Source organism: Dermacentor variabilis, chromosome 9 (assembly GCF_050947875.1).
Source record: "Dermacentor variabilis isolate Ectoservices chromosome 9, ASM5094787v1, whole genome shotgun sequence".
NCBI classification, from domain to species: domain Eukaryota; kingdom Metazoa; phylum Arthropoda; class Arachnida; order Ixodida; family Ixodidae; genus Dermacentor; species Dermacentor variabilis.
In genome coordinates this window covers 119,669,631-119,680,210 of record NC_134576.1, presented here as the reverse complement: position 1 = coordinate 119,680,210, position 10,580 = coordinate 119,669,631, and the positions used below count along the sequence as shown (strand labels likewise).

The window sequence follows — 10,580 nt, the reverse complement described above, 5'->3', positions numbered from 1 at the left end:
CTATTTACTAAGGTAATCGCAAATAGAATCAGGAATACCTTAGACTTCTGTCAAGCAAAGGACCAGGCAGGATTCCGTAAAGGCTACTCAAAAATAGATCATATTCACACTATCAATCAGGTGATAGAGAAATGTGCGGAATATAACCAACCCTTATATAGCTTTCATTGATTACGAGAAAGCGCTTGATTCTGTCGAAACCTCAGCAGTCATGGAGGCATTACGGAATCAGGGTGTAGACGAGCCGTATGTAAAAATACTGGAAGATATCTATAGCGGCTCCACGGCCACCGTAATCTTCCATAAAGAAAGCAACAACATCCCAAAAAAGAAAGGCGTCAGGCAGGGAGATACGATCTCTCCAATGCTATTCACAGCGTGTTTACAGGAGGTATTCAGAGACCTGGATTGGGAAGAATTGGGGATAAAAGTTAATGGAGAATACCTTAGTAACTTGCGATTCGCTGATGATATTGCCTTGCTTAGTAACTCAGGGGACCAATTGCAATGCATGCTCACTGACCTGGAGAGGCAAAGCAGAAGAGTGGGTCTAAAAATTAATCTGCAGAAAACTAAAGTAATGTTTAACAGTCTCGGAAGAGAACAGCAATTTACAATAGGCAGCGAGGCACTGGAAATCGTAAGGGAATACATCTAGCTACTTAGGGCAGGTAGTGACGGCGGATCCGGACCATGAGACGGAAATAATCAGAAGAATAAGAATGGGCTGGGGTGCGTTTGGCAGGCATTCTCAGATCATGAACAACAGGTTGCCATTATCTCTCAAGAGAAAAGTGTATAATAGCTGTGTCTTACCAGTACTCACCTACGGGGCAGAAACCTGGAGGCTTACGAAAAGGGTTCTACTCAAATTGAGGACGACGCAACGAGCTATGGAAAGAAGAATGATAGGTGTAACGTTAAGGGATAAGAAAAGAGCAGATTGGGTGAGGGAGCAAACGCGAGTTAATGACATCTTAGTTGAAATCAAGAAAAGGAAATGGGCATGGGCAGGACATGTAATGAGGAGGGAAGATAACCGATGGTCATTAAGGGTTACGGACTGGATCCCAAGGGAAGGGAAGCGTAGCAGGGGGCGGCAGAAAGTTAGGTGGGCGGATGAGATTAAGAAGTTTGCAGGGACGGCATGGCCACAATTAGTACATGACCGAGGTTGTTGGAGAAGTATGGGAGAGGCCTTTGCCCTGCGGTGGGCGTAACCAGGCCGATGATGAAAATTTTAAATTGCGCCACTACGCACATGCCAACATTTCGTCACAATTTCTTCAAAGCGGCATTTAGTTCATCGAGTACACCGACAAAACATGCGTGGAAACGCTTTCGAGCACCTGTCTCAGCAATCCCCGCCGCCCTCCGCCCCCCCCCCCCTTTTTTTTTTCTATACCGCCGCTAATTAATGCACGTATGAGTTAACCTCCAAATACAAATCACTCGTGGCGTGTCCCTTATTCACTCCGAATTAAAAGTCGGTGCTGTAAACTTACGTACGTACGTACAGTGCAATACATCGCGGCTAGTCGCGTCGGAATCCGGTGTTTCTCTAGGTTTAACGCCCGTTCAATACCTATGTAGAATCCAACAATCGGTTTGCTCTGGCGCAGTTCGAAAACGATCGTCGTCGTGCTCTTTTCACACCACAAACGCGCCACGCACACACACACAACTAGATTGCGCAAAACGCGCTGTTCCACCTTGCATCGCTTCGTTCGTGGTCGTGCTATAGTCGTGCTGTTTGCGCGAACGAACGCGTCACACACGCAACTCGATTGCTGTTTGCGCACGCCAAAACGCGATGTTCCACCTTCGTTCGTGGTCGTGCTATTTGCGCATACACATTGGTCACACGCGCAACTAAATTGCTCTTTGCACACACCAAGCGCGTCACACACACACAACTTCAATTGCCGTAAAACGCGCTGTTCCACCTTGTATCGCTTCGTTCGTGGTGGTGCTGCTTGCGTGCACGCACAATGAACCGCCTACCCTGCTACTCTGGCGAGTTGGCACAAACAATACTACCACATACTATCTGCGCTATGGTATATTTCTATGGGCCCCGCGCGCGCGCGCATGGGGACTAGGGCGTTTCAGGAGCTAGGTGCGTTTTTTACACGACACCTAGGGACCTACGCTCCCCTAGGGCGAAAAGTTACCTAGATATATAGTTCCCGTTGGTGCCGCGGGGGCGGCGCTGCAGTCGACCGCCTGTACAGGCGAGCGAATGTAAATGCGCCAACGGGGGGACACCTATATTGCTTACCAGCATATGCACCAAACAAAGTAGTTTGTTTCCACACTGTACCAAAGTGAAGCGGTGGAACTCTTTCCCAATCCTATCCCATTCAAACAGCGCCAGGGCTTGCTGAGAGCTCCGAGGAGGGGTTGCACCTGGCTCAGCTGGCGTACACCCTCCTGCGCCCAGCATATCGACTCAGGGGCAGTTGAGATCACCAAAATATTTGCCGACGTGGTTTATTGGAACCTCCTTTGCAAGCACCGAAAAATTTCAACAACATTACAAGTCTCGAAATTCCAGTAATTTGGGCGAAAATATTTTTTTCAGCGTAGTGGTATAACTGGTAAGTTCTGCATAACTGATAAGTTCCTCACTTTTTTTGTGTGTTTGGCGAGAGCAACGTTAGAATACCTCGCGTAGGTCTTACGAGACGTTGGTACGCCCCACGTTCTTAGGCCAGGTGTTTTGGAGTCGCATTTGCCGTCCTGTATGTACAGGGCAACTACCGCGGCGTGCTTGCACTTCCCTGCGATGCCAGCACGTGAATCGCAGCTCGCCGCTAAGATTTCTCTGCAGTCGCCGATCTGCAAGAATAAATGTCGCCTATAATTTCATGCGTCCACATCGTATGTAACGAAGTAACTTACGCCAACCTTCACGCATCTCGCTTGTGCGGTGCTTTTCGTTTGCGGAATGCACCTGGCAGTCACTTCCGATTCGTGCGAGTTCAGCAGTTCCCTCACGTGCTCCGCTTCAAATAGACGACATCCTTTCTCCAAACTCTTTCCACGGAAAAAGCTGTCCAGATCTTGTAATTCCCGAAACCCGGCTAAAATTAATATGAGCCCGCTGTTTCGCGCCATCGCTACCGTTTGGCAGAGTGACAAACACACAGCGCAGGCTGGTGACGCCTTCAGTAATCCTACCGCATTTGAGCAGCTATTCGTCAGATGGCGCTAGGGGTCCGGTAGACAGGGCTCCGCCTAGCACTTGCAACGTGCCGCTGCTGCGGAATCGGCGGGAGATGTAAAACGGCTGTTGCCGACGGTAACGACGCTATTGTTCCTCGCCGCGTTATTACGGAGGCCAAAAGTGCGATAAGAGTTCGCAATTCTACGCGATAGCGCGTGCAGGGCTCATTCTACCTCTCGTTGACGCTGATCTAGGCAAAGTGTCTGACACCACTGAGTAGCGATAAGCTTGGTAAAAGAAGCCACCACGCTCTTGCGCGAGCGTAGGATTCGTGCCCGAAGACACCGCCATGCCGGATCCTGGACAGGGACGAGTGCACCGTTTTCGCGACCACGTCGTCGCCGGCGTCAACTGGCGACCGACGCGGTTCGTCGACGAGGTTCCCAGTTCAGGTGTGTGCGGCCTCTGCCGCATGATACCGAAGCGGATGGTGCTGTTGCCGTGCTGGCACGCTCTGTGCCAATCTTGTCACGCAGCCAGTCTGGAAGGGGACGTTGGCCAGTGTCCGTTGGATCAAGTGCAATTCGAAGAAGCGGAATGCTTGAGTTGTGAATTCCCTACCAGAACAGCGAACACCGTGAAGGTGAGGAGGAAAGAAACAATTTCTATCACTTGTTTCTTTTGTTCGCGGGGGGGGGGGGGGGGCGGAAGGCAATTATGCATTAGTATTCGCATTATTCCTTTGCGGCATATGTGCACGCCTAACGATTAGAGTGCCCCTTTTACCATTGCCGAACAGTAATACGCAAATTCACCCTAACCAAATGTTACTCTTTAGCGTCTGTCAAAACTAACACAATAGAGCAACACAAATTGACTGTAGGGAAAAGACGGGAAAGGCGAGAGATGGAAATTCAAGACGATGATCAAAACGAGAACAAGGTGAAAGCAGGAGCCAGCGTTTCGACAAGTGGACTCGTCTTCTTCAAGGCCACGACCTGGTTCAAACAAGGGGGAGAGGGCGTAAGGCGGGCGGGTGTGTGTGTGTGTGTGTGTGTAGTGATTTTTAGAAGAAAGGAAGAGAGAAGTGCAGTTCCGTAACTGTCTCTCAAAGGAGGACACCTCAACAGCACTGCACAGGGTAAGGGGAGTGGGGAGAAAAGGATCAGGAAGAGAAGGAAAGAAAGCGGCAAAAAAAAAAAAATGGACAAGGTTGAAGAAGGAGCGATGCGGGGCTTATAGCCGCGCTCTCAGCTGCGTTTCGCAGCAAAAGTCAAGGAGGGCAGCAAGCACTCTTTTGACGATAGAGGCGTGCGCTGCGGGAAACAGAAGGGCTCCCTCCGTGTCGCAAGGCAGACCCACGCGACGATACGAGGCACAAAGCGCAGTGCGCTCAACATCAAAGGATGGGCAATGCAACAGGAGGTGCTCGAGAGTCTCTTCTTCGCCGCATTCCACACATGCGGGGCTGCCAGTTCCGTGCAGTCTGTGCAATCGGGCGGCCGTGCTGTAGCAGCCGACGCGCAACCGCAGGAGAAAGGAGCGGTCCCAGCGGGAGAGGCCGGCGCGGGGGAGGAGGCGAGGGGGAGTCCCCGCAGCAACACGTGAGTCAGGATGATGAGCGCGGAGGGTGCGTAGAATAGCCGTCTTCGCCACGTCGAAGCGAGTGACAGAGGTGGCGAGGGGGAAGCGAGCCGAGAGAGCTTGCTTCGCAAGGGTGTCGGCTGCTTCGTTTCCGGGGAGGCCAATGTGCGCGGGGACCCACTGCAAAACCAAGTCGCAGCCCTGATCTACGACGTGGCGCAGTTTCGATCCCACGCGCTGCACAAGTGGGAGACCGGCGTAGTCTTTCTGCAGCATAGACAGAGCCGCGCGCGAGTCTGTCAGGATCGCAGCAGACGAAGCACCGCACTCGTGAAGAAGGTCAGCCGCGAGGTCGATGGCCGCGAGCTCGGCGACTGCCGATGAGGCAGGGAAACGGAGACGGCACTGCCGGGACGCAGAAATGTCCGGTGCCGTGCACGCGGCAGCAGCGGAACCATCGCTGGAAACGGAGCCGTCAGTGTAGACGAGGAGGCGGTCGCGTAGGTGTTCGTGAATCAATGCAGCCGTCTCCTGCTGCATGGCACAAAGTGCCGTTCGGCGCTTGCTCGTGACGCTGATGTTAACGTCAAGCAGCGGGGAAGCGTGCGGCGATGGCGGCAAGGGAAGGAGTTGCGGCAGAGACGCCATGCGGGTGCTGAAGTCGGTGGCATGCTGACCCACGCCCGAGCCCTCGAGGTTGTGGAGGCGGCACACGAGACGCTGGCCCTGTGGCGACCGTTACAGACGCTCGATGTGGTGAAGCGCCTGTTTCCTCGCACGAAGTGAGGGCGGCCAGTTTCCCGCTTCGGCGAGAGTTGCCCCCACTTGCGAGAAGCGGGGAAGCGCGTACATCTGGCGAACTGCAGTGCGGTGTTCGACGTCGACGGCCCTCCAGTTGGCTGCACTGGCGTTGGTAAAAGGCAGCGCGTAGAGCGCTCGCGAAGTTGCAATCGAGTTATAAACTCGGAGCGCAAGGTGCGGTGTGCAGCCACGGCCACGGGCGAGCAGGGAGCGTGCGGCGCCTGCGACTTTCCTGGCATCCCTGCAGAGCTGTGTGGTTGCCGCATTAAAGTTCAGGCGGCAGTCGATGTGAAGGCTCAGGTAGCGAACTTCTTTCCGCCACGGGAGGGGGCTTCCGCGCAGCGAGAGAGTGGGCACTTCGGAGCGAGCACGGCTAGCACGGGGGTGAATCATTAGCGCCTCGGTTTTTGACGCCGAGAGCTGAAGCCCCACGCTGGTGAGGTATTCGTCCACGGCGTTGATAGCAGACTGCAGTGATTGCCGCACTTGGTAGCCATAGTCCGTGGGCCCGGAAGCGAAAAGAGCGATGTCGTCGGCGTAAATCGCCACACGGACTTCGAAGGCTGTTAGCTTCGGGATGAAATCGGGGAGCGTTGCAAGCGCCAAGTTGAATAGAAAGGGGCTAAGAACACTGCCCTGAGGAACACCAGTGGTCACGCTACGGGGGGTGCTGAGCGCGTCGCCAACACGCACTCTGAGTGTTCGGTCGCTAAGAAAGGCCGACACATAGTCCAGTAGGCGGCCGGTGATGCGCAGCTCGTGAAGCGCTTGGATGATGGTGCCGTGCGGGAGGCCGTCAAACGCGCCTTCAACATCGAGCAGCACCAGGTATGCGGCTTCGTGGCGGCTTGCAGCGTGCTCGAGAGTGGCGACAACGTCCGCGATGGAATCAGCTGTCGAGCGGAGTCGGCGGAAGCCACTTTGTTCCGGGGCAAGAGCGTCGAGGGCGGAGGCGATCCATTCGAGTCGGTTCAAAGCCATCGACTCCATCGTTTTGCCGGGTACCGAGGTCGCGGGCGGGTGCGGCAACGAGCGCAGGTGTGTTAGCGTGTGGAATTGAGAATGATGGAGTGCTGTGCACAAGGCCAGGCGCCCCGTCGTCTGCCGATCACGCGTCAACGCCCGCGTGTTAGCCGGCGTGTCAACGGCGTCTGACACGCCGGCTGAAAAAGAAAAGAAAAACAGCAGGGAAGGAAGGAAAGGGAGAAAAAGCGCTAGGAAACCAAACTAAATGTTGTTGCCTATAGCTTCAAATTTAGCATCCCGGATGTATTCTAAAGCTCCCTTTGAAACGTTTATGTCTGTTGGTTGCAGTGTCTTGAACTTATGGATAAGGTATCATCCTCTGTATTTTCTTTCTCGTTCCCAACTATAACGTTGGCTTCTGCTTTCACCTTGTTCTCGTTCCGCTCATCGTCACAAACTGACTGTAGGCTCATGCCAAATATTCTGTTGGAACTCGGTATTCACTTATTTCTTAGTGTCACAGATAAGGGAGAAATAACAACAAGGCAATACATTGAAATGTGCGACGTCACACTGACTTTTGGGCTTTGTCGTTTCTGCGTTAAATTCAAAGGGAAACTGGTAATGATTAATAACTTCAGTGACAATTCAGTGATAATTCAGTGATAGTTAATCACTTTCTATGCAAACATTATTCTTCTTTCCATTGAAATTTGCACTGAAACTTCAGAAAACGAGGTTGGGTACCAGTACAAAATAAATTCACCAGTTATTCTTCCAGAAGATGGTGTTGCTCCTCAAAAAGTACCATTTCAGCAAAATTTTACTTTTAGACATTATTCCTCAACCTGAACTACTCAACCCCCCCCCCCCCCCCACTCCCTCACAACCGCCCTATAACAGCTATCTTGGCCCGTAGTGGGTGACCGCATTTGTTTGAGCAGCAAGCTAGCATGCGAAGAGCATATGGCGGTCTCCACTGCACAAGAATGCTGCTGTCCTCGTAGAATAGCTCAACAGTGGGCGCATTTTTCCTCGATTCTCGCTTACCAAGGCTCATTCTTGTGTGGGAGCTCTAGCTGTCTTGCTATTTAGAAGCATAATTAAGTGATTCACTGTGACTCGTGTTGACTCGTGTGTGGGAGTAGCTGTGTTGCTATTTAAAAGCATAACTAAGTGATTCACTTTGACCTAGTATTCGTGTTTGATGCATCTTTAATGTTTAGACAGCGACAAATACTGCTTGCTGATTTTCAGCATATTTGCTTCCCCAAGGAATCTGGCGATAACGCCGGTTCACACCGTAATTCATGTGAAGGTATGTTCTAAAAGTTAGGGACAGGTATAGAAGTCGCCTTTAGTAAAAATAGCTTGTCGGCCAAAAATTTTAATTTGGGTTATTTATATATCTTATTTTCCATTAAGGTGTACTGCTGGAACGAAGCGCACGGCTGCGAGTACACGGGCACCGTGGAGCGCATGCTGGAGCACTACGAGAACGAGTGCACATTTCACACCGTGGAATGTTTGCGATGCGGCGGGGGAGTCCAGTACAGAGACCTGCGCACGCACTACGTGGCCGAATGCAGTAACGGTGTTTCTTCAGCGATCACAGAGTCCTCGCAACCTACAGCACTGACCCTTGAAGACTTGAACGCTGCCCTTGAAGACGTGAAGGCCATGTTGGAATGCCTCAACCACGACCAGCTGCTGCCAGTGATTCAGAGTCAGTTGAATGAGCTTACAGAACAAGCCAGAAACCAGGAAGCCAGGTTCGCCGAGATTACTCGGGAGGTCAGAGCATGCGAGCACAACTTAAAGGCCGAGATGGATCAAATGACTGCCACGATTTCATCGACCGTGGCGCACCAGCGGACGTCTCAGCAAAATCCATTGGAAGAAGCCAGCACGTCGAGGTCGCTGTCGTTGCATTCGGGACAGGATCTGATACTTCGAAAGTTGGAAGGTTTAGCGCACCTGGAAAACTGGCGGAAAACTTCCCAGAAGCCTGATTTCGGCCGTGTCATTGCTCGTTGTGAGACTTTGTACAGCAGACTTTCGCATTTGACCAGTGCGCTGTCGACAAACGTGCAAATTAATGAAGTGCGGTTGGTCAGTTATATGCTGAAACTGGAAAATTGTGAGGAAATCATTCAGTGGCAGGGAGAAGGAAAAAAGTTTGCTGAGATTACGAAGTGGCACACGAGGGACACGTACTTGACGATTGCCGTTTGGAAGTACGGCACTTCTTCTGCATCTACCCTCTTTGTGGAGATCGAGTTTAACGGGACGCTGGTGGACTCCAAGTGTTGGCCGCCTTTCTGGAGCGTAATATGCAATGAACGCTCCTTGACTCCCGGTGCCAAGCGTTGTGACTGCAAGCGCCATGATCCCTCACTGCTACACTTCCACCTCAAATTTACTGCAGACATTGCCTCGATGGAAAATGACGCCTACCTCCGAGATGGAAAGATGGCGTTCCGTATCTTGCTACGCAATAAAGGTGCGGACGGTAGGATCGGAGGAGCACCCTAAAGTTCGTCATCGCAGAATGTGTACGGCACCGGAGAATCCTCCTCGCCAGTTCAGAAAATGTGTCGCATGAGCTTAGCGAATTTTCGATCTCCTTTCTCCTAAATAAAGTGAGCTCTGCGACATTTCCTTTTTAAACTTTGCTAACCTTTGTAACTGTCAACCTATTGTTTTTCTTACTCTACTGGCCGTTCATATTGTTTATTTCTTGTGCTAATACAGTTTTTGTCCCGAAATCTTGTGCTCCCCGAGTGGTTTCTGACCTTATGACATTCACCCCGATACGTTTCTCTCGATTATTGCCGTGCGACTGTTAAAGCGATTGATTTCGAGGCGACGTTCGCACTTGATACTACGCTGTAGTACCACGCGTTGTCCCGTGTCCGAAATACACGCCCAGTGTTAATGCATCGCATTTATTTATTTATTTATTTATTTATTTATTTATTTATTTATTTATTTATTCATTGTACCTTCAAGGCCCGAAAGTGTTGCAGAAAGGAGCGGAACAAAATACAGAGCATGTGCAGATAACAGGGTATAATAATAAAAAAATTAGAAAGTGCGGATTAACAAAAGTATTCTTCAATAGTAGTTCTAAAAGCAGATGTATCGGTTATGTTAACAACTGAGGCCGGTAGATGATTCCATTCATTGCAAGTTTTAGGAATAAATGAATAAAAAAATAGGTTCGTGCGACAGGGTGGAACGCTCAATTTATGGCGATGGTCAGTACGAGATGATATGTATGCAGGTTCGGACAAAAGTTCACTTTTTAATTCCGGATTGTAATAATAAATCTTTTGAAGCAGTGATAAGCGTGCTAACTTCCTACGGGAAGAGAGGAGAGGGAGGTTTAAAGTAGCCTTCATAGATGTTACGCTTGATGTTCGAGAATAGTTAGTAACAATGAAACGTGGGCAACGATGTTGTGTAGACTATTGCATTAGTTAAGTAATCCAAGCCAGCTTCCCATACAGAAGACGCATATTCAAGCTTAGGACGTATTAGTGTTTTGTATAGAAGTAGCTTTAAGTTAGCGGGTGCCATAGAGAAATTGCGACGGAGCTAACCAAGCGTACGGTTAGCATTGTTAGTGATGTGGTTTATGTGGGTTTGCCAGGAAAAATTTGATGTGGACGCCTAAGTATATATAGGAACTGAGTTCTTCGAGTACAGAGTTCATCAAGTGATAGTTGGATAGGTTAGACGAAGCAGTATTGTGGGACATCCTGATTAGTTTGTACTTTTGGCTGTTAGGTCGCATTTTCCAAGTGTCGCACCAGTTAGTTACCTTGTCTAGATCAGATTGTAGTTTGAGTGTCAGAATTTGATTATATTACTCTGTAAATGACACAATCGTCTCCAAATAACCTTATGGAGGACGGTACACAGTTAGGCAAATCATTAATATAAATGAGAAAAAGCAAGGGTCCGAGAACAGAACCTTGCGGCATCCCGGAACTGACAGGGCAAAGCGAAGGGTCAAAATTGTTAACTGAGACAAATTGTGTTCTATTGGATAAGA

General features: G+C 50.3%; 1 protein-coding gene across 2 annotated transcripts; it reads left to right on the top strand.

The window, feature by feature from the left end:
* The first annotated feature begins 2,053 nt into the window (after positions 1–2,053).
* LOC142557377 (uncharacterized) lies at positions 2,054–9,306 on the top strand. Of its 2 annotated transcripts, none has more exons than XM_075669173.1 (2): positions 2,054–3,812; positions 7,946–9,306. In XM_075669173.1, the coding sequence occupies exons 1-2, from the start codon at positions 3,519–3,521 to the stop codon at positions 9,053–9,055; spliced, it is 1,404 nt and encodes a 467-aa protein (XP_075525288.1). In that variant the 5' UTR covers positions 2,054–3,518; the 3' UTR covers positions 9,056–9,306. The 2 variants fall into 2 exon arrangements, with proteins under 2 accessions (XP_075525288.1, XP_075525289.1); XM_075669174.1 differs by lacking the exon at positions 2,054–3,812 and adding an exon at positions 3,884–4,773.
* The last annotated feature ends 1,274 nt before the right edge of the window (positions 9,307–10,580 follow it).

Bases quoted from the DNA above. Each gene is read 5' to 3' on its own strand.
- LOC142557377 (XM_075669173.1), top strand. From the start codon at position 3,519: ATGCCGGATCCTGGACAGGGACGAGTGCACCGTTTTCGCGACCACGTC. The intron at 3,813-7,945 runs GTGAGGAGGAAA...TTTTCCATTAAG, and splicing joins GAACAGCGAACACCGTGAAG to GTGTACTGCTGGAACGAAGC.